The sequence below is a fragment of the Rhinolophus hipposideros genome (genome assembly GCF_964194185.1).
Source record: "Rhinolophus hipposideros genome assembly, chromosome: 8".
Taxonomy (NCBI): domain Eukaryota; kingdom Metazoa; phylum Chordata; class Mammalia; order Chiroptera; family Rhinolophidae; genus Rhinolophus; species Rhinolophus hipposideros.
In genome coordinates, this window is record NC_138054.1 from 31,497,427 (window position 1) to 31,522,378 (window position 24,952).

At 35.4% G+C, this 24,952-nt stretch overlaps 1 protein-coding gene across 10 annotated transcripts in view; it reads left to right on the plus strand.

The window, feature by feature from the left end:
- Positions 1-24,952, plus strand: part of COL24A1 (collagen type XXIV alpha 1 chain) — a 308,048-nt gene that overhangs the window by 274,949 nt on the left and 8,147 nt on the right. For 8 of the 10 annotated variants that reach the window (XM_081056177.1, XM_081056184.1, XM_081056178.1 and 5 more), the window contains 5 exons: positions 258-293; positions 9,186-9,221; positions 9,325-9,351; positions 18,444-18,509; positions 19,157-19,325. In XM_081056177.1, coding sequence (XP_080912303.1) covers positions 258-293; positions 9,186-9,221; positions 9,325-9,351; positions 18,444-18,509; positions 19,157-19,325 — 334 coding nt within the window. Of the gene's footprint in view, positions 1-257; positions 294-9,185; positions 9,222-9,324; positions 9,352-18,182; positions 18,372-18,443; positions 18,510-19,156; positions 19,326-24,952 lie in introns of those variants that run through there. The other 2 variants (XM_081056182.1, XM_081056180.1) reach the window with 2 other exon arrangements.

The window sequence follows — 24,952 nt, forward strand, 5'->3', positions numbered from 1 at the left end:
CTTGGTATCCCTGTCTCACTCTCAGGTGGAGCTAAGGATAGCAAAACAGACAACATGATGAATCAATAAATTGTTGTTGTTTTTCATTTGTTTTGCTTTGCCTTACCTAGGAAAAGAAAAATAGAATTTATATAAGTTTATTAAACAAGTCTTGCTAGATAGAAAAAACGAAAAACAATTACGTTTCTGTATACAACCTCAACTACATTTGATAAATATCAATAACACTAAACATCTTTTTTGGTTTGTTTTTTTAGGGACCCAGAGGTGAAAAAGGCTTTAGAGGTGAAATTGTAAGTTTACCTAAAATTGTGGTTATAGTGTCACTTGTCACTAGGCCAAAGCTCCATGAAAGCAAGGACTTTGTTTGATTTGTTCATTATTATGTCTCTGATACTTGTGGAATAAAAATGAAAGTTTAATTTTCAGGAAGTGGAACCAACACATGGTATAAAGCAGAGAAACCTGATAAACCCTAAACAGGTTTGAGAGCCTGCCAGTCACATACTTCCCATATCCCTGTGTGAAATGGAATATTTGCAGGAGAGAAAGTATGAGCCTTCTTCACCAGGACCAGAACAGGAGCGCTGCCAGGACACTTTAAGTTTATACCCACTATATCCAGTCAGCACCGAAAAGGGCTGCAAAGCAGAAGTAAATCATTAGTTGTATATTTCAACCAATAGAAAACAGTGGTGAAAGGATGGGCAAAGGGTACATAGCACTTTGATGACCTAAATGGCTTATACTGGCACCATTTTCTAGTCTTCTAGGATGTCAATTATTCCAAGTTAAATGGGATTTGATTTGATTTTTATTTTTTTTATAAATTTTATTGGGGAATATTGGGGAACAGTGTGTTTCTCCAGGGCCCATCAGCTCCAAGTCGTTGTCCTTCAATCTAGTTGTGGAGGGCGCAGCTCAGCTCCAAGTCCAGTCATTTTCAATCTTAGTTGGAGGGGCCACAGCCCACCACCCCATGATGGAATTGAACTAGCAATCTTGTTGTTGAGAGCTCGCACTCTAACCAACTGAGCCATCTGGCTGCCCATCCGGAAGTTCAGCTCATTGTCTTCAATCTAGTTGTGGAGGGCGCAGCTCACTGGCCCATGTGGGAATCTAACCAGCAACCCTGTTGTTCAGAGCTCATGCTCTAACCAACTAAGTCATCCAGCCGCTCCTAAAAAGGATATTTTTATAAAGAGGCTACTTTCCCAGCAGAGATCATGCTGAACTTACTAAAGCAGCAGCCATAAACAGAGGGCAGGCGTAGAGTGAAATGAGGGGGATTGAAATCAAGAACACAAGGCACATGAGAATAAACTTAAAGATAGCAATAAAGTTTTGGTTAAAAGGTAACGAGACTACATAGTGACAACTGAGATTTTTGCCATGGGTATGCTTGGGGCTCAGAATAAGTAAGTGGCAGTTATATTAATTAGTAGAAGAATGGAAATTATGTGATTTCAGATAGGCTACGAATCCCCAAAGGGCATTAAAATAGATGTATTTATTTTGCAGAAATGTTACCGTCACATTTTCTCAGCAGACTTACTGTAGCACGAGGCAAGGATGTATGCACACAATGAAAGCATATCCCCCAGCAGGAGTGGAAAGGGGAAGGAAAAATAGGGAGGCTTGAAATTAGCCCATTTTCTAGACCTGTCTCCAGCTGCCTCCCTGACTTACCCTCTCCAAGTACGGTGTCTGGAACTTAAGGTTCCAAAAGGACTAGGAAACCTTGAATACCTATGACAATGTCACAAGCATTTCATGTGGGGGAAAAGAAGCAATTCAGGGACTCTGATGGATTACAAATTCAGTGGATTATGCCTGCAATCTTAGGTTGCACTGATAGAAATATGACATCCAGAATAAAGCAGGTCGTGGCACCAGATAGGCCACCCCCAAAAGGGAACATGTATAAAATTAAAGCACCTTCAGAGGAGGGCTCTCAGACTGCTGAAGTCCTGGAAAAACCAGTGGAAATATCTGGGATATATTTAGCCTTTGCCAGACTGTATCCTGGTCATCCCTCTCCTTGTTCTCTCTGCTTTCTCTTCACTTCCTGACTTTAGCCCTTAATCTTTTCTCACCCGTGCTAAGTATCCCTGTAGTTCCTACTTATCTTGAGGTTTCAATTTAAAGATAATTTGCTCACGGTGGACTTGCTGGTGTTTTAGTCTCATGCTGCTGCATAATACCTACTACCCAGGACCAAGTGCAATGCCTGGCAACTGTTCTTCCATTCTTCACTTAAATGTCATCTTATCAGAGTTTTCCCGACTCCTCTATGTCAAATAGCAATGCCCCGTCCTGCCTGAGTCCCTATTCCCCCTCCCCCGTTTATCACCTGACATGTTACAGATTTATTTGGTTTTCTACTTATTATGTCTCCCCTCACTAGAGTGTGAGCTCCATGACACAGTCATTTTATCCATTTGTTTTAATGCTGTGTCCCTAACACCCGAGAAAGTGCCTGTCTTATAGGGGGTGTTCAATAAATATTTCACAAATTGTTAGTAAATGAATTAGAGAAGGCTTGGGGTGTTAGGACATGATAGTTCACTTCAAATATTTGAAAGGTTGCCTTAGGAAGAGAGAATATATGCAACTCTAGAAAGTAAAATTTAAATGATTTATTTATTGCATTGAATTTTCAGTTTCTGTACTTAGAGATAGGGAGCTTCTTGATACCATCTAATTCCAGTCTATCATAGTACCTGACACATAATTATCACAAAATAGATACTTATTGATGAAATGCTGAGGCTGATTTCAACATTATAATGAGCTATCTAATATAACAATGAAACGCTTTAAAACAAGATAGTTTTGTGAGAGAGTGAATGTCACTAAAAGCCTCCTGACAGTTTCTCTGTGTCACTAGTCTGGTATTCCTGCACTGAGTAGGGAATTAGAATATACCTTTAAAGTCCCTTCCAGCTCTAAGAGTTTGTGATTCTACATAAAAGAAAAATAAATTGACCTCCATAAAAGAATGAACAAAGTCATAGAACAGAAAGAAGTCTTCTTTAAAGTAGAGGTTAATTCCCATCAGCTCCAATAACTGTTAGAATCCGTCCACTTCCCTCATCCTTCGTCACTGACGCGCTTGTGCAGATTGCAGTGACGTCTCCCCTGGACTCATATTCTTTCCATTTCTTCCACTTTTTCCCACTGTAGCCCATTCCCGTAGCCACTAGTGCAATATTATTAAAACATAAGTCAGATTACATTACTCCCCTCTTTAAAACCTCCTATGACTCATTTTTGCACTTAGAATAAAATCTAAATTCCTTGCTTTGGTCTACAATACCCTAGCTGTGGTTTACTTCTCCAGTGTCATGATGTACCACTTTCCCCTTTCCAACTATGATGAAATTCTCTCTTCTTTGGAAGATGCCTTCTTTTTACCTAGAAAATTCTTTCACTTGCTCTTCAAATGACTGGTTTTTATCTCATTATTCAGGTTTCTGCTCAGATATCATCTTAGGGAACTTAGAGAACATCTTATACCCTAAAGTTAAAAAGTTAACATCTGTTTCTAATCTAGCTGGCAAAGTAGCATATTCTGAATTAACATACTTATTAGTCTTTTGTTCTGTGGGTTTCCATAGTTCTCTTCATAATTAAGGTACAAACTTCCAGTACCCAAGGAGGAGGGCCGCAATGGCAATTAGTGTAGACAATAAAATTAGCTGCTGAAAAAAGGATTCATTAGCACATTAGAAATTTATGAGTTTATTCTGTTTTTGCTGTTGAATAACTGGTATTAAATCTCTTTCTATGCCCTCTTTTCCTTTGATTCCATTATAGTATAAGGAACTTTATAAAAGTAATCTTTTAATTCCTAGAGATCATCTGCAATTAACTTAAACCTTAGAATGCGTAGTTAAACCTTTCTGCATTCATTCTATGGAAAAGGATATTAACATTTGTTATACTCCCATTAGGACTTTTTCAGTATGTTCTCTACAAGTTAGTTTTCTTTAGGGGACTGGTTTAAGTAATTGACTATCTAAAGACTCCTAATTAGCTACTATAATATGTTTCAGAATATAGTGTCTTCAAGGGGGTCAGTTTCAGATATCAGTGCATGGGGCATTTTTGGAATGAATTTTATTAGCCAAGATTTATTGTATTGAGACAAATAAGACCTTTTACTCTTTGTACAAAGATGAGAATCACTGGCTTCATAAATCTTATTTTTAAATTTTCCATGAAGCTGGTGTAAGAATTTTTGAAGCTATGCTGTTCTTACCAAATTGTACACCAATACCAAAATGATGATTCACACACACAAAAAAAAGGTGATGGCTCATTGAACAACATATGAAAAGTCTCTCTTTTAGCCTAAGTTTGGATTACTTGGTTAGGAAGGTGCATATCTTCTACAGTTTCACATTATGAACTCTAGTATTTATCCCAAATAGATCTTCACCATGGAGAGAGTAGTTTCTGTATTGCCATATATGAATAGATCTTTTCCTTTCTATTCCATACCTGTTTCATGTCTGCCTGCCTATGTGCTATTTTAAAAATAAGTCCTTGAAGATATATATATAATTATCGAATTATATATATAAATATATATGTCATATATATTAGACATATATATGTCTAATTAGGTATATATATATACCTAATATACTCAATTTATATATATATAAATTGAGCCAGAGTTTTGTAACTTTTGAGAAAACTTCCTAGTAGATAGCATGTAGAATTCCCCACCCTCCCCCAACTTCAAAACTGTCACATTAATGAAAAGTTACAAAAATCTCCTGGTTTACGAGGCCTCAGACTTTTAGAACATAATTTTTGAAGTAAGTATTACAAAGAGGATTGCCAGAAATAATGGGATACAATTAGTAAAAAATTAAAAAATTTAACTCATAGAAGAATAATATCCTAATGTCAATCATCTGAAAAGGATTTTGACAAAATATTACAACTTGGAATATATAACTTAAAGCCATAAAAGTAGGCAAACAGAGCAAAACTTCCAGTATGAATTTTTATATTAGCTGCTTCATTTCTTTTTTGGCTTATAACTTAAAGCCATAGAAGTAGAAAAAAATATGCAGAACATAATCCCAGCATGCACTTTGAGATTCTCATATTATTTAATGAAAACCAATAAAATGTTGAAGAATCCCATTGACATTTTCTCAAATATTACCTCTAAGTTAATGTGTCTTCACAATTCTTGATTAGCAGAATTATTTTATTTGCCTCTGGTTTGAAAGTGAAGAGGGTGGTTTAAACATTATAAGGAAAAACTAAGTTATGAGAAATTGCATCCTAAATATAAACAAATTAAGAATTTAAAGTTTATGTTTATAAGTTTTTAAAATTTTTGTGTATTTCTTTCAAATGAAAAATTATCAAACTCTTTTAATTCAATTACATATTCCCCTTACATTCACACAGACTTCAAATTTGAAATTCCCAACTTGTATTCCTCCTTTCTCCAGATCAAAACATGAGGAAGAAAATTGATAAAAGGCTTGAAAATCACAATCCTTAAGTGAACCTTGGAGATTATCTTCATTGAACCTGTTATGTTACAGTCAAGATATCTGAGACCCAAATGTGCAGCAACTCACTCAAGGATGTAACAGCCAATTAGGTACAGAGACAAGAGCAGAGCCCAGGTCTCCCAATTCCCACGCCATTGTGCTTTTCTAGTAGTCATAGTACCTCTCAGAAAATAAGAGTTAGGTGCAACTTGGGTGAGGAAGATGGTGTATACATACCCCTCGCCTACATTAAGATTAGCCCAGCCACCCACACGACAGATTCCACATAAGTAGATTCCTGATTTCTAGTTATCCTCTATGCCTTATAATTCATTGATTCTGTCCTAATTATATTATTGTCTAATAAATCTTATTTAATATTACTAAACTCCCAGTTAAACCTTCTAAACTGGTGGTTCTCAACCAAAAGCCATTTTTGCCCAATCCTCCAAACCCCCAGGAGACACTGGCAATGTGTGGAGACACATTCGGTTGTCACAAGCGAGGAAAAGAGAGAGTTTCTAGTGGCATCTAGTGGGTAGAGACCAGAGATGCTGCTAAACATACAATAATGTAAGCTTCATGATTTATAAATGAGAGAAGGGAAGCTCTCTGTAGTTATGCCAGCTTTAAGAAAAGACCATGAAACTAAATCAGGTTGCATTTACATAAGACAAAAATCTAAATATGGGCACTTATCAATATTTTCAAAGTCTGATGATAAAATATGTTATTTTTGGAGGATCATATGTAAATTCTAGAATTAAATTGGAAGAGTCTGTTTTCAAAGGTAGTATTTTCACTACAGCCAAATAACCACCATAAATAACCATTCACATTAATTTGGTTCCATTTAGGTAATGAACATAGACAATCATAGTTTTATTATAAGCTGCTATATAGTATCAAGAGAGGGTGAATCATTTTTTCTTAATGGTGTGTTAGCTAGAGGAACAAAAAAGAACTAATCAATGTTATATTGTTGGAATAATATTTTTTTTTTGCTTGACTAATTGCCCTGTTCTATGCAGTTGTTTCACTGGGGTTGTCCTGCCCTGTCTTGTTTGGTTTGAAGTATTTTGTTTGAGCATATTTGTGGTGATCTGACTTGTTCTGGGAAACAAGCTGAAACAAACTCAAAATCAGCAGTAGAAATAGTTTTATTTTTTCTTTGATAAATTTCTCTTTCAAAGTCAAAGAGAAGATATATATTTTGTTTTGAACTATCAGTGAGATTTTGCAAATGTCAAAAATATGCTAAGCGGATTGAAATATCAACTGTTAATTTTTACCATGTTGATCCAGATGGGAGAAACACAGCCAAATTCATTATGAGCCTCCATCTGTTTAAAAGGCTATCTCCAACAGACATGTCTGTAATTTTCATGCAGCTTCTGAGGTACATGTTTTATACACTCTCTCCTTTAAATTGTAATCATAAATCATTCAAACTAAGAAATGTCCAGGAGGCATGGTATTGGAGTACTGTACCCTTTTTAAGTTATTATGTACTGTTTGTCCTAGTTGTAATAGTATATTTAGAATCAACAGCTTTGGCAATAAAGTATACTTAATGCAAGTCAAGCATACCATCAACATTATTCAAAACACAGCTGAAGATAAATTTTGTTTTGCCATCTTTTAACCATAATCTGAATTTGACCCAATGTAGTCTTAACATTCGGTTGACCATGAAGTAAACCAAATTTTTAGTGGGCATTCTTTTTTTATTTTATTGAGGTAGCATTGGCTAATGACATCATATAAGTTTCAGATGTACAACATAATAATTCAGTATCTGTATGCTCTATTGCATGCTTACCACCAGAAGTCTAGTTTCCACCTGTTACCATATATTTGATCCCCTTTACCCATTTCATCCTCCCCCACCACCATTCCTCTCTGATAACCACCTTTCTGTTGTGAGCAGACATCATTAACAATGATTGCTGGTTTTATTCGGGAAATGTCAGCACGTTTTTTTGTTTTACAATACATATTTTAACTATTCTAATTTCCAAATTAATACTAGCAAATTTTAATATTCATTCAGTAACAATTGTTGAATGTGTACCTATTGTGTATTAGGTACTATTCTTGTTCCAGAAAATGAAAAACTGACTAAGGAAATTTTAAGGGTCCCTATGAACTTTCCAATGTGTTATGTAGTATGGCATGCAGAAGCAAAAGTAGTTGAGCAGGAGGAAGGTGGCAAGGGGGATAGGCAAGGTGGGTATAGAGTTTTAAAGAAGTATGGGAAGAGGAGTGGGAGTTAAACAGAAAAGGTAAGGAGACACATTCCTGATCAAAGAAATAGCATATGCAAGAGAATCCACGTGTAAAAGAACTTGGAAAATTCAGAGGTCAACAAGGAGTTGTTATGGATGGTATGTGGGATGTGTTGGGGAGAGTAAGTGGAAGTGAGACCCAAACCTTGAAGAGACACAGGGGTGTACTTTGACTAAGAACATATACTTTTGTATCCAACTGAGTTGGAGTTTAATCCTGGTTGCCCTTATTTGCTGGTTACTTAACCATTCTATTCTACAGTTAAGAATAACTGGAAACTGGAAACATAACACACAATTTGGCATACAGTGAGTTATCAATAAGTGAACACACAATGTGACATATAGTGAGTTCTCAATAAACGGTGCCTATCATTGTTAGAAGTTCATACTTTATCCTCTAAGCAATAAAGAGCTATTGTATGATTTTAACTAAATAATGACATGATTAGATTTCCATTTTGTAAGTAGGAGGTAGTTAACATAGTAAAGAGAATAAAATGAGGAAGTCAGACTGCAAGTGCAGGAAAAGCATGACATCTTAGTCAGCTAGGGCTGCTATAACAAATCACTATCAACTATATGGCTTAGACAACAAACATGTATTCCTCACAGTTTTGGAGGCTGGGAAATCTAAAGTCAAGGATTCAATGTCTGGTGAGGGTCCTCTTCCTGGTTTGCAGAAAGCCACCTTCTTGCTATATCCTTACATGGTGGAGAAGGAGGTCATCTCTCTCGTGTCTCTTCTTATCAGGCCACTACCATTCAGCAGGGCTCCCTGTCACCTAATTACCTTGCAAAGGCCCCACCTCCAAATACCATCATATTGGAAATTAGGGCTCAATATATGAATTGGGGGGAAACAAACATTCAGTCCATAGTATGTGATTAGCACTAAACCAAGACTGTTGTGAGGATAGAGAAGTAGTACGTATTCTGGAGAGATTCGGAGGTGAAATCAGCAGTAGTTGATAACCAAATTATAGGTGGATGTGGAAGGAAAGCAGGTATCTAAAAACACTGAAGTTCCCATCTGTGACAACTAGGGGGATGGTAGATAGAAATAACAGGTAAAACATACCTAGACAGTGTTAACATTTTTAAATGTTACATTTGTAATAGTTTATTAAAGTGAGGAAATTCAATTTATAATAATATTAGTAAAACATGAAAGTAAATATCCAGCCGGTTCATGAATGTGAGTTATAGTTCAGTGCAAGAGCTTATAACTTCAAAGTATTAAAACAGCTTTTTATCTTAAGACTTGCCTCACACAAAAAGGCAATGATAGAGGTTGAATCTTAGTTGTCTTGTTTATACCAAGCCAAAAGCATAATATATACATATTGTGCTTTGTCTCCATTTTTTTTAGGGTCCCCAAGGACCAAGAGGTCAACCGGGGCCTCCAGTGAGTTTGTTTATACTTATATCTATTTATCATTGATGCTATATGCTTGCCTGGTGTGAGATATATACTAAATAAATACTTTTTAAAATTTGTTATGTTATAGGGTCCACCTGGAGCACCAGGCCCAAGAGTAAGTTTCCTTGGTTTTATTTCATCTTAGTATATCATATTAACCTTTTTTAAAATTTCCATTAACTCCCTGTTAAAAGGTGCCTCTCTTGCCTACTGCTGCTCTTTTTGCTAATCTAATATAGAACATACCCAACTGTAACAACTTGAAGTCAAAGCGCCAGACTTCTTGTCTATAAAATGGGGATGGTATCTTTTACTTTCTTGGGTGGATTTGAGTTTTAAATAAGAAGTAAAGCATTCAGCACAGTGCCTGACATAATAAATAGTGAAAAAAAAAATACTAACTCTTTCCATTTCTTCCTACTTCTGGGTCTCTCGCTCTCCTTTTTTAAATGTTCTTTTTTGCCAATGAGAGTTAGCCACTTCTCAGGCTTTACATGACTCTTTCTCAGTTGCTGATGACTGTAGAAGCTCTCAGACTGCTTATTTGTCTGCTTGTTATCTATTACAACCCAAAACTTACTACCTTTATCTTTGATGCAGTGCTTATCGGATATTATCTCCTTATCAGCTATTATCTCCTGGCCTCTGATGTTCCAAGCTTGGTTCCCCTTATACTTTGTATCCACTCTCATACTCAAAGTCTTCCGGCTTTCTACAAGTGATGTCCTGCCATTCCCAACCTCACCCATGCCCCCATTCTTATAGCATCCTGGTCAGATACAACAGTCCTTCATTAGGTTTCCTGCATAAAGGAGATTGACTATTGGCTCCACTGTCCCAAATAATGGCCAATCATATGCCTCCCAAACCTTGCTTATTTCCATATGCTGCTCTGGTAGCATTTGGATATCTGACATTTCTAGGTGGTGAATCACAGTGGTCTACTCTCAGCAGGTCGGGAACTCTTCATTCCTCTCAGCTTTTCATCAAGGCAAGAAAAGTGCCACAAGAAAGATTGTTTCCTTGGATATGGGATCCATTTCTCTATAATTTTTAGAAATTACTCCCCTTTCTAGCCATCTGACTGACTGATAGGAACTGAAACCTTCCCTGACATGAACATCAATGGGAATTTCTTAATTTAAATTTTCAAATTACTCTTCACTTGTCTATTTTTCCTTTCCCCGTGGATCCCCACAAAACATGGGTTACAAACACCCTCATCCATTGCCTTTCCACCTTGTAATTACTTTGATATACCATAACTACCTTTCTAAGAAAGAACAAGTTCTAAAAGATTATACATCATTAGTAAATTAGAGGTGTTTAGTGAAGTTTTTTCACATTGAAGTGCCAAACTTTTGGGAAACCTATCCCTGTCTCACTTGGAAAAAGTTTGTATGTGCTCCTATACAGCCCAAATGAAGTAAGAACATGAGAGGTTTTTGCTGTGAATACAATATATACTTTGAAGAATATAACAATAGAAGATATTGTTATCTTTGAAGAAGATAACAATATATACTTTGAAGAATTATTAAGAGGATTAAATGAGAAAATATATGTGCTCAATACATTATAGGTGCTCAATTAACAGTTTCTTTGTTTCCCTCTTCTCTTTCTCTCCTTTCTGTCTTCTTTCTTCTTGGCCAATATGAAACCCAGTTTTCTTATACTGTCTTTTTGAGACTTGCAGAGTCTGTTGCAGGAGAGTGGCAGGTTGGCCCTGAGAATAAGACTTCTAGATAGAGGTTTAATGACAATGAGAAAATACCTATATGATATTTCTAAACTCAACGTAGATCATCTGTGCAACTGTTCGTAATTTTGACTCTTATCACACTGCAAGATAGAACTGATCGTTTCCACTTCTTCATTCATACTCACTTAGTTTCATGCTAGTCTCTCTACTAGATTGTGAATTCTATTTTTTCATTTCTTTTCCATTCAAGCCTTTACTGTCTATTGAATGAATGAATGAATGAATGAATGAATGAATGCAAAAAAAAAAAAAGCAAGTTGCATCTCTTAAGAAATTTCAGTGTGAATCCTCCAAACTAGAAGACTTCACTTGGAGGGAAACAATATCTAAATGGGATAGGATCATAGAATTAGAGATAGACATGCTTTTAGTAAGTATTTAATAATTATTTCAAACTGTGAGGTGTGACTCATTAGTCAGTGGATCATGAGTCCAATTTAATGAGTCTCATTCAAGCATTCTTTTGAAATGAAATTAAATGAAATAGAATAGAAAAAAAATATGAGGAATGACTGTTTTAAATGGATACAAAGTTTCCTTTAGAGGTGATAAAAAATTAAATATTGGAAATATTTGCACAACATAGTGAATCTACCAAAAGCAACTGAATTGGATACTTTAAAATGGCTAAAATGGTGAATTTTATGGTATATGGATTTTTTCCTCAATAAAAAAACAAGTTAGTGTAAGTAATGGGGACAAATATGGCTTTGTAAAACTTTTCAGTTAAATATATGTTTGTGTGAATCTTGTCATGGCGTAAAAATGTATTTCTTACCGTGGGTCAAGACAAGAAAAGTTTTTAAATCTCTAATCCAATCCATCCCGCTCTTTTTAAGACCTATGAAAGTAAAGTAACTTGCTCAAGTTCCTAAAGTAAAATAGTTAAGTGGAAATGTTTCAGGAAAAGAAATATGCATTGATGTGCTTTTTCAAGCAATTATCAGAGTGATGACCAGACTTCAGTGCATATGGTAAGATACTTAGAAACTAACAAAGAAATCTACCACAGGATGTCAGAGTTAACCAAAAATGATTGATGAGTTAAAGGGAAGAACAGGATGGGTATGTGTGTCTATGTGTGGTGTGAGGTGTAGAAGCAATAATCATTTTAAATTATTAAATGGGATAAGGAATTTTCAACTTAATTATTCCAATTAATGGGCCAACTGTGAGTCGTTGGTGAATTGAAAAATTGCAGCTGCTGGCATCGTCCTGGTTCCCTGGAACAAGCAATTACTTCCACCATGGAGAAGGGCATGACCTGAAATTAATTTCCTATTCCGTCAATGTTTTCACCATCCAGTGATCTTAAGATTTGAGATGCCTGGAAAATACTAATACTTCTCCAAATACTGGGGTTCCCAGACTAGATCTACATTTCACTCAAATGAGTTGGGAGAAAATTGTGACATTTACATTCCCCCAACATATAATGAAGCCTCCTATTATAATTTCCCTCATTAGTCCCACCAATCTGATAACTCCTTGTTCTCTGTATCCTGTCATATTTTCATAAACCTTAAGAGATTTTCATGTAAGAATATATTCTCGCTAACCAGAATATCTAGAGAAAGTTATTTCTTTTGGATTCCTTCAATGCGCCTCATGAGGGTTAACATTCAGATGTGGGTACTGAGTGTTGTTGAATGACTTCCAAGGCAAATCATCGATACAGTCTCTCTGGGCCTATCCTCCCTAAAGGCTAACCTTGAGAAAAATTAATGTATTCAACAAGTTGCATGCCTGCTATGTGCCAGGCGTGAGCTAAGCTTTAGGAATACATTGGAAATTATAGGAGTATGGCTATTGCCAAGAAAATTCATGAAGGGCCAAGTGTTATGACATTCTTTTCTTTCGAATGCCTGTTGAAAATAATTGACTTTTTCATTGAGTTGACAGTTGTATTGATGGTGGTTAAAATTGAGGTACCTTAGTATGAATCAAATACTGAACTCTACACTATTAAGCTGCCAAAAACTCATTGTATTTCTCACTGCCACACACGCTCAGAGAATAAAACATGGTGATTTCACTTAAAAATATTCTGCAATGTATTCATCCATCCAGGCTTCTGTTAATGGATGTTCGTTTCCAATCTTCTTTTCCTAATACAAATAGTACAAATGCCCTGTCCATATAAATATCATTTTCTAGAATATCTATAGGACCAAATCCCACAAGTTGGGTGGTTAGGTTTAAGGGATATGAACATATTTATTTACTTATTTTACGTGTAAAATAACATAACATAAATTTGTCATTTTAATTATTTTTAAGTGTACAGTTCAGTGGCATTAAGAACATTCACACTGTTGTGCAATCATCACCACCACCCATTCCCAGAACTTTTTCATCTTCCAAAACTGAAACTCTGTATCTAGTAAACAATAATTCCCAATCTTCCCTTTCCGTAGCCCGTGGCAACCACCAATGTACTTTCTGTCTTTATTAACTTGTCTACTGTAGGTACCTCATATAAGTGGACTCATACAGTATTTATCCTTTTCTGACTAGCTTATTTCACTTAGCATAATGTCTTCAGAGTTTATCCTCATTGTAGCACGGTCAGGATTACTTTCCTTTCTATGGCTGAATAATGTCATTGTATGTATATACAACATTTTGTTTATCCAGATGGACACTTGGGTTGCTTTCACCTTTTGGCTATTGTGAATAATGTGCTATGAATATAGGTGTGCAAATACCTATTTAAATCCCTGCTTTCAATTCATTTCAATATTGCTGGAATTGCTGGATCATATGGTAATTCTATGTTTAACTTTTTGATAAACTGCTATACTGTTTTCCATAGCAGCTGCACCATTTCATCTTCCCACCAGCGGTGCACAGTGTTCCAATTTCTCCACATCCTCTCCAACACCTGTTATATTGCTTTTTGTTTTTTTATAACAGCTATCCTAATGGGTTTGAAGTGATATCTAACTTTGTTTAGATACCACTAAGTCGTTTTGATTTGCGTTTCTCTAATGATTAGTGGTGCTGATCATATTTTTATGTGCTTATTGACATATATCTCCTTTGAGAAAATGTCAATTGAAATGTCTTCTGCAGAAAAATATCTTTGCCCATTTTTGAACTGGTGTGCTTTTGTTTTATTGTTGAATTGTAAGAGTTCTTTATGTATTCTGAATACTAAGCCCTTATCAGGTACATGATTTGCAAATGTTTTCTCCCATTCCCTGGGCTACATTTCACTCTGTTGACAGTGTCCTTTGCATAGAAGTCTAAATTTGTAGTCCAATTTATCTGTTTTTTCATTTGTTGCCTTACTTTTCGTTTGTTACCTTTCATCCAAGACAACACTGTCAAATCCAATGTCATGAAGTTCTTCCCCTATGTTTAATTCCAAGAGTTCTATAGTTTTAGCAATTACATTTAAGTTTTTGATCCATTTTAAGTTAATTTTTGCATATGATGCAAGATAAGGATCTAACTTCATTCTTTTGCATATGGATATCAAATTTTCTCAGCACTATTTATTAAAAAGACTATTCTCTCCCTATTTAATGGTTTTAGTATCCTTGTCAAAAATCATTTGACCCATATATGTGAGGATTTATTTCTGGACTCTATTCCATTGGTCTGTGTGTTTGTATGCCTGTATCCTGCTGCTTCGATTGCTGTAGCTTTGTAATAAATTTTGAAATTGAAGTATGAGACCTACACCTTTGTTCTGCTTTTCAAGATTGTTTTGGCTATATTTTTAATCAATAAATTATCTCTCTATTGATGACATATTTTTCATACTTTCCTTTAGTTCTAATTACATAGCTTCCTTTAGTTCTTCGAACATACCTAAAATAGCTAATTAAAGTCTTTCCTACTGAGTCCAATATCTGGACTTCCTCAGGGACTGTTTCTATTGATTGATTGATTTTTTTCCCATGCATATGGGTCATACTTTGTTTCTTTGCATGTCTTATATTTTTCTTGTCAAACACTGGACATTTTAAATAACGTAATGTGGCACATCTGGAAATCAAATTCTTCCCCCCACCCCAGTGTTTATTGTCATTGTTGTTGCTGTTTTTTTTGTTTATTTAGTGACTTTACTGAATTTAATGTTTGTTATTTTTTGACATATGTGACCACTAAAGTCTTCACTCAGTTGGCTTAGTGGTCAGCTAATGATTAGAGAGAGATTTCCTTAAATGCCAGAACCAATGAGTCTCTCAATTTTTTCCAAGCATGTCTGTGTGCATGTTACAGCACTCCTTCAATAGTCAGCTAGGCAATTGACAACTATATTTTAGCCCGAACTTCCTTCTTTTCCAGAATCTGAAGGTCAACCAGAGGAAAGAGTTTAGGGCCATCAGGTTTTTCCTGAGCATGTGCACAGTCCTATTGCATGCACTTGAACTTCTAGATTCCCAGGAATATGTCAGAACTTTTCAGAGTCTCTATGGACATCTCATTCCCTAGCTTTTCCTTGTGTTTTGTTAGCCTATTGGTTACCCAACTGTTTTCCACTGCTCCAGGCAGCCACAAAGTTAAATAATCCTCTGTAAATGTTTTTGAAAAGTTCTCCTGGGGAAAAGGCTTTTTGCTCTGAGTCTGATAAAACTAAAACAGCTTTGCAAGTGGTGTCTTCCAGGGAACCACTAGACAGGTGACAAATTAAAGCTCCAAAAAGTTCACTATTCTTACTGAAATCAAGTTATTTATCTTAAATAAATGTTCCCACGTTGGTACATTTTGATAATTTCTGTAATTCTACAAAACGTCATTCTGACTTTTTCCCCCCAGTTTTCTCATTGCTTTTATAGAAGAGAGAATCATCAGGGTCATTACTTCACCATTTTTGCTGTTTTTTAAATTTCTAATCTTGAGCACACATCTTTTTCATATTCTGTGTGATGAAATGGAAGAACATAATAAAGTATTTCTGCTGCATACTGAAGTACAGTGGTTGCCTCAAATAAAAACCCTTGTGGAATTGTTTGAGTTGCAAATTGAACTACCTGGAACATGGAACACCATTTTTTACTTGACAGATGAACAATGTTATTCAAACATGAGTATTCAGCAGATGTTGTTTTTTTTTAAATGAATGAAGTGAGCCTGTCATTTCAAAAAAAAACAACTGACAGAATTTGATGCCAGTGATAAATTTCAAACTCTCAAGCAAAATTAAGAATTGGGAAAAATTTGTATCTATTACCGTAAGTTTGACAGCTTCCCAGTATTATGTTTTTCTGATGAGATTTGCGATGAAGTTAATGAATGTAATTTTCTAATATTATATAATAAAATGTGTCAATATTTGGAAAATCTATATTATTGTAAGAACCAATATTTTCCAAGTGATAGGTAAAGATTCTTTCAAAGCTTAAGATAAACCTATAGATTTTAATATAAATGAGTACAAAAAGTTTGCAAATATGGTGTCTGATGTCACATTTCAACTAACCCTTAAGAAACTATCGTTTGTCAAGTTTTGGTATACTACTACCTAAGAATATCCATAATTATCTGAAAAGGCTACTATTTTTTTCAACTGCATATCTCTAAAAGGCCAGATTTTCTTCATATATTTCAACTAAAACAGCATATAACAGATTGAATACAGAGCATATGTGAAAATCTAGCTATCTTCTATTAATCCAGACATTAAAGAGATATACAAAGTATAGCACAGTGCCATCCTTCTCACTGATTGCTCAGAAAATACAATTATTTTTATTAAAAAATGGTTTATATTAACGTATGAGTTTATTGTTTTGAAACAACTAATAAAATTGTTTAAGATTTATGTTTTAATTTCTACTATAATAAATATCAAAAGTTATAACTAAGATGAAAAAAAGTTCTTTACAGCCCTTAGTAATATTTAAAAGTGTAAAAGGATCCTGAGTCTGAAGAGTCTGAGAACTGCTATTCTGTTTTATAAGATTAAAGCCCTAATCACAAACCAATTAGAAAATATGAAGGTGGCTATTGTTTAGTACTTAATTCAGTTGCCCATGTTTAGTACCATTATTTTTATGTAACTCACGTGCAAAATCTATTCATTTACATAGGCATGGTGGTCAGAATTATTTCATCTGTACAGAACTTTTTAGGCTAACCCTTTCTATTTCTTGAACAGGCCCTGCTTCTCTATCTCATGGCCTTTTTGCAAGGTTGTTACCTCTGCCTGGAAAGCTCTCCTACCCCTTCTACTCACAATTCCTATTTATTCTTTATATCTCAGTTCAGACGTTGCTACCTCAGGGAAGCTTTCCCTGATCTATCCCTTCCAGATCTCTTATATCCTTCAGAATTGATTCAGACTCCCTAATTTCTCTCATAGCACTTTTTTTTTTCATTTTGTTTCATAGTACATATCACAATTTATAATTATGTATTTCTGAAGTGATTTGATTAATGCCTTTCTTCCCCTCTAACCTTCAACTCCACAAGGGCAAGTTTCTTTTTTGCTTACCATTTTATCCTCAATTTGTATCACAGTGTTTGGCAATACACACACACACACACACACACACACACACACACACACACATTGTGTATTGTGTATATATACATATATGCAGAATGAGTCAATTATTTCCCTACACGGAAACCACATTTTGAGGCAAGAAAGGTTACATTTTATTGATTGTCTCATCATTTTAAATTGTTTTTCACATTACCAACCATGAGTTGCCATGAGTTATGGCGATCTGTTGAAAACATTTTTTATTGTATCGACCTCTAAAAAGATATCTTAGCAGTACAATCATTCTGAAAAAAATTAGATTGCTTGATTTGCTTACACAGATGTCATTTCACAGAACTGTCTCCCAAATCATGCTTCTTAGTTTCCAAGCTTTTTAAAAACTAAAATACAAAAAGACTTACTAATGGTTATGCTGAGTCTTTCTCTGAAAATACCTCTTATTAAATGCAGGAGGAGATTGGATTTATACCATATTATTTCTTTTAGGACTAATGGTACATTTTCCAACTTCGGAAATTATTTTTTAAGACCACAGAAGTATCAGATTAAACTAATGTGACTACCTCAAGGCAGTAGTATTTTATTCTGTTTTCCTCACAAGAATGTAACTGTTAAAAATTACTACAGTTATTTATTTTTCACTTTACAATTTATTAACTGGGGGGTCATATTTCCTTCTTCTTCCACTTGAGTAACTTTTGTGTGTGTTTTCATGCTGCAGAGACAAATAGTTTTTCATTTGAGGCTCCAGACTTTGGCCCTGTTTTAACTAGGAGACTTTTGAGATTTGGATGAAGGCAGCATATTGTCCTTTCAGATAGCGGGCAATATTTGCAAGATCTGTCTGCCCATAAGAGATGCAAATCCCTTTCAGATAAGTCTAGTATACTTTAATAGCAGTGCTTTCAGAATTTATAGCCTTTACTTTAGAGCACTCAGTGTTGATCTTATTGCTGATCTCAAATGGTTTTGTTTTACACAGAAACAAATGGATATCAATGCTGCTATTCAAGCGTTGATTGAATCACATACTGCCCTACAGATTGAGGTAATATATCTGGCTTTATTTACATTGGCAGTCTCAATATACAAATTAAACAGAAATTTTTTTCAGATGCCAAAATGTGGCTTTATCACAAACATTATATTTAAAACAGATTGAAAATAATTAAACCATTTTTAAGGACAAGGTAAGTCTCATTTTAATAATCAGGAATATATATGTAGAATTTTTAAGGAAAAATTTTAAAACAGTAAGATAATATTGTTAAAGTATTTTTTTAGTAAGGAATTTAGTACTATAGAAGAAAATAGTTAAATGAAGTTGGCCATTTCTTAAAATGGGACCTATCATCACTACTCATTTTTCTTATTTAAACTCTAGTTATGCAATGTATAATTTTTAAAAAGAATATACAGTAGGCATAGTGTTGTTTTTTTATATTTAGTTTTATGTCAGCTTGAAAACTAGATATTTGAGTGTAAACTTAATCTCTTATAGGATCAAGATCAATAAAACATACACATATGCCTATATTTAAATATACACAGTTTTTTGCACCCTACTCTCAATTTGTTGTACACAATAGGAATACATTTTTCTTCTGCTTGATCTCTGTTGATCATTAAAGTTACTTACTGGTGACAGCTACTCTATGCTTTTTTACTAATATGATTCCTACGATGACTTGGCAGAGCTACCAGAATACCGAAGTAACTTTAATTGACTACAGTGCAGAGATATTCAAAACCCTGAACTACCTTAGCAATCTACTGCGCAGCATCAAGAATCCTCTTGGTACAAGAGATAACCCAGCACGAATCTGCAAAGATTTGCTTAACTGTGAACACAAAGTATTAGATGGTAAGTCCTTGGTTTCCTCAAACTCTGATGTCTATTTTCATTTCATCATTTCAGTGTGTTTGAGATTTGCAGTGTATTCATTCCAAATGTTATTTATTTTGGTAAAACCCTGGTAGAAGGCATTTTAATGTCACCAAGAACCAAATATTCTTAGAGGGAGACACGTTTCTGATGTCAGAGTATCCTTTCTAAGGGCTTACATTACCTTCCAAGGTTTCTACTACCCAGCCTGATTGCTCCCTAACTTTACCCACTCCACCCATTACTATATTACTTGCATACACTTTGTTGTTGGAATGTGTCACATTCATGTCAAAAATTCAAATATAAGAAGAGAGGAACTTTGTGTTGACAGACTGGAGCACTTGTCAGGACCACCAAAGTTGGCAACATAAAGAAAGATATCATAGAACCCTCTCCATCACACCTCCTAAAATGGAATTTAAATGCCTTGTAATCAAATGAAGGGAGTGGTTTGTTATTCTTGGAATTTTCTCATGCCTACACTGGTACCCCAAAATCCATTAACCAGAGGTGCAAAAATGAATTTAGAGTAGAACCATCAGGGAAAAGATAAAGAGAGTGAATAGTCATCATTATCTAATTATAAGTAGGGGAAATCCTGTCTGCTACAATATGTCATTTAATTTTAATTTCTATTGGGTCTATGGTCAGCTGTACAATCAACAGTAGTAGTTATCATTTTTAGCTAAAAACTCTTGTCCCAACACAATGACACATAAGCTAATTTGGGGGGAAAAAATAACTATGTTATGTCATTCTGCAGGGTGAATAGTAGTCCACATTTTATTTTAATTTATATATACATACACGCCACACACACACACACACACACACACACACACACACACACACACTTGTCCAAAATCATCTGCTTCCATTCTAAAAGTGCAATGGAAATATTAATTTTATTTATATTAATAAAATGCTTAACTTTTATATACCTATATATCTTGCCAAGATTACATAAAACTTAAAATAGTATTTACAGGTATAGCTGCCTGTAGTAATTCTACGCTTGATTCTTTTCTATATTTGAGGGCATAAAAATGCAATTCTATAAAATCGAAAGAAACAAACACATTATAAGATATACAGATTCAATGAGATCTGATTCAAGGTCTGCCTTCATTGGAGGAGAAGTAGCTAAGTGGTATGGATTGCAAGGTATCAGAAAGGTCTTATGTCCAAAAATACTTTAATCACTAGGAGGTGGTTAAGTGCTGTAGAGAAACACAAAAGAGCAGGGAAAAAGGGAATGTGATAGAAAGTGGAGTGGGGATGATGTTTTTTTTTTTTTTTTTTTTTTTTTTTTTTAATTAATTTTATTGGGGTGACAATTGTTAGTAAATTTACATAGATTTCAGGTGTACAATTCTGTATTACATCGTCTATAAATCCCATTGTGTGTTCACCACCCAGAGTCAGTTCTCCTTCCATCACCATATATTTGATCCCCTTTACCCTCATCACCCACCCCCCACCCCCTTACCCTCTAGTAACCACTAAATTATTGTCTGTGTCTATGAGTTTTTGTTTCTCATTTGTTTGTCTTGTTCTTTTTGGTTTATATACCACATATCAGTGAAATCATAGGGTTCTCTGCTTTTTCTGTCTGACTTATTTCACTTAGCATTATTCTCTCGATGATGTTTTAAATACAGTTAGATAAGGCATCTTTGAGAATGTGACATTTGAGCGATATCAGGAGGCGTTATGGGAAAAAGCTACAAGAAGTCTAGGGAGTGCTTTCTGGGCAGAAAGAACAAATAAAAGCCCCATGGGCCTGAGAGTGTACTTAGCATGTTACTGTGATTAGCAAGAAGGCCAGTGTGACTGGAAGAGAGTGCATAATGGGGATACTGGCAGGAAATAAAGTCAGAAAGATAACAAGAAACCTGACTATATAGGATTTTACAGACTACTCAAAAGACTTCAGCTTTTACTCTGAATAAGATGAGAAGCCATTGGAAGTTTTTGAGCAAAAAAATGACATGATTTGACTTAGATTTTAAAAATATTACTCTGGCTGATATGTTGCAAATATAAGGAAGACAAGGGCAGAAGAAGCTACTGTTGAAATAATCCAAGTAAAAGATGATGATGGTTTGGCCTAGAATTGGTAGTAGGGGAAAGTGATAAGATATAATCATGTCTTTGGATGTGCTTTAAGGTACAGCGAGCAGTTATTGTCGATAATTTGGATGTGCATTGTTAACCTAATAATAAAAGGCCAAAAATGAAAGAAAGTTTGCATTTATTTGATATCCAAAAGAATAGCTATTCAGAAAGCACTGATTCAGGCTGAAAACCAAATAGTGTTCCAATTAAGCGGAGTTTTGTTTTTTGTTTTTTTAAGAAAAGGAAGGGAAATGATTACATGAATAGAAGGAAAGAATTTCTATTTGTGTTAATAAATCAAGGAAGGAGTTTCTAGAGGTTTAAATAAGCTATGTTATTCTTAGGTATACATGGTGGTGCTAATTCTAAAGAATGTCTTTAATTTTCAGTTCAGTAGCCAAAATGTCTGTTTTCCTGTTAGCTTCTTAAAGAGTTGTTTGGAATACAATGTTGGTTTGGCCCAGTTCAAAGGGTATTTTGCCCATTTTAAACATTCCAAAAATTTCAGGAGTAAGACATGCAAGGCAATTAATTCCTCTGGGATGGCAGCTCCAACTCCATTTTGAAGTGGCTCCATTTATAGTATTTTTCACTGGGTTATGAGAGAAATAGAATAATAAAGGATGACTCTGAGGTTTTTGACTAAGAGACAAGAAGGGTTGGGTTCCTGTTAATAAAGATGGAGAAGCAAGTTTGCAGAAAGATCAGTACAGTTTTGGACCAATTTCATTTGAGATGTCTGTTAGGTATTCGAGTAAGAATGTCCAGTAGGTAATTGGCTATTAAGGAGAGAAGTCAAAAGATAGATGGCTAGAGGTAAAATCTTTTACCAGGGTAGAGGTGAAAAATCATGTATTTGCATATAAACATTATCTAATACCCTGAGACTACTTAAGACTACCTAAAAAGAAGGTAAAGAAAGAGAAGAGATCTAAATACTGTGCCATAGGGCTCACTAATGTGTACAGATTGGGGAGATGACGGGGAACCGAAATAAAACTAAGAAGGAGCTATCCCTGAGATAGGAGGAAAACTAGATGAATGTGGAGTGACAAAAATGTTTGCCTGAGCAGGAAGGGATCGATTGGGTCAGTGCCAAGTAAGGTGCAAACTGAGAAAGGCTACTGGATTTAACAATGTGAAGATTTTTGATGACCTTCACAAGAGCACTTTAGAGGAATGATAGTAGTTAAAACCTTTTTAGATTTTAAGATAAAATGGTGAAGCCAGAGAGAGTCTACTCACAGTGATAAAGCAGGAAATTCAACTTGCCTGGCTAAATTTTAAAAATTGAATCAAAAGCATTACATATAATAGCTAACGAAGTAGTGAGGAGCTTTCAAGCCAAGATTTTGAAGACGGCAGAGAGGTGAGCACAACACTTTCACTGGGTGTGTTCAGAAACTGAGTAGTGCTTTGGGGACTTCAAAAGGCTAGGGGTCAAAAGTGGGAATCTGTAACCCATCAAAGGACTTAAGTTTTCAAAGGGCTCCACTCTAGGAAGAAAAGAGACATTCATACAAATTATATCCCAGCTTTGCATCATTGAGATAGCTCAGAAAAATCTCAAAATTTGAACTTAGACTAAGATGGTTCCAGACTGTTCATACCTCCTACATACCATCGTCTGTAAAAGATAACGTCACCCTAGAACTCAAATAATTTCTCAAATATAGGGCCTAGCCCACAATCAATGATAACCAGTCATGCAAGTGGATGAATCACCATGAATGAGGACTGGCAGAAACAGCAGACAACAGAAGCAGACTCAAAAGAAAAAAATGAGAGGAAGAATTTGAAACAAAGTATAATAGACAAGAAAAGCCTTCTATTACACAGCGTACTCACAGTAATAAGAGGGAAAGCAGAACATACGTACTCACAGTAATAAGAGGGAAAGCAGAACATACGTGTGCAAGTACAGATCAGTAAGTAGCTATAATCATAGGAACCTATGTAAGTTTTCTACAAATTGCTTCAATTGTCTCAGTGAAATTGAAGGTTATCAGTTAAAAATAAAGGAATAGGTACAATAAATTTAAGGGGAGAGGCAAAGGTTTCAAACCGTTAACTAGAACAGTGATTGAGGGAATGAACTAGGAAAACACAGTATTATTGTCCTGCAGCCTTACAAACATTTGAATTTAAACTGAGGCCAACCAGTATAGTGGTGTTTCTCTACAGGCACATTTACCCGCCTTTACAGGCACAAAACTGGACTTAGGTAAGGCTGGAGTTTTATAAGTCAAATACAATGAAGTGAGGAAGGGCAGGGAGGTTAAGGACGTCTCTAAGGAAGTTATTTTAGTAAAGGACTGTGGGTTTTAAGCTGGGGAAGAAGGGAAGTGAACGCATGACTATGAGAGACAATGAGACACTACCCAAGAAGTGGTAGTATCAATGAATAATAGGTCCTGATGGAATCAAAGAATTATTGGAAGGGCTAGAGAGAGCTAGAAAGAGAAGAGAGGTGAAATTATGGAGAAATTCTACTTGTAGGTAATAACATAGGTTAGGGTGTGGCCTTAGAAGTTAATGATTAAAGTACATTGGACAGGGGAGGATCAGGGGAAGAGTTCAAGAACATTGGTAGAAAAGAGCTCAAGTAAGTAGGAGGCCAGGGTATCGGAAATATCATCCATGTGGATTTAAAATCAAGAATTAGGTCATAAATAGATTTTCTAAAAGTGAAAGACAGCCAAAGCTAAAATTTACAAAGAAAGAAAGTCAACTATTGCAACAGGAAAAAGTAATAGATGATATAATGTGATGACAGTAATTTTACAATGGAGCATTTTTAGGGAAAAAGCCAAGAGAATGGTCTGGAGGTGGCAAAGAGGAGCAAGAAAGACACCTTCCCGGCTCCAGACGCAATGCTATACAGGCTGTGGCAGAACTTGAAAGGGCTGCAAGGGAAGAAATGTCCTCAGGTGATAGCCAGTTTTGAGTTAGGACATTTAGGTCTACAAAAGGTACATTACGATATCGTGCTTTACTTATAGCTCAGCATATCCTGAAAAAATTATAAGGGCCCTACCCATTCACCATTGTACAATGTAGTGCCTGACTTCAAAGCATTCTACCCCACATAACAATAAGAGTTTGCTTGATGGGCAACTTTTTATAAAGAATTTACTCACATAGGCTCACATAGTAGTATGAAACTATTTCTTAGAAGAGAAAAGATTGTGAACAAAGATATCTTTACCCCCTCAGATAAGACTAGAAGCCTACATCAATCCTAGAGAAAAATCCAGGTCTAATTTCTGCACTTTATAAAATGTTCAAAATTCTGAGTAAATGGGGTAAAAAAGGGACTGGGATGTAGGGTGGCTTTCATCCCTTTCTTTCATATTTCGATAGATCAGTGATTCCCCAAATGTGGTCCCTCAACCAGAATTGGATTTTGTTGAAATGCAGATTCTCAAGCCCCACCCCAGGTTTAATGAGTCAGCAACTCTGGGGGTGGGGTCCAGCTACCTGTG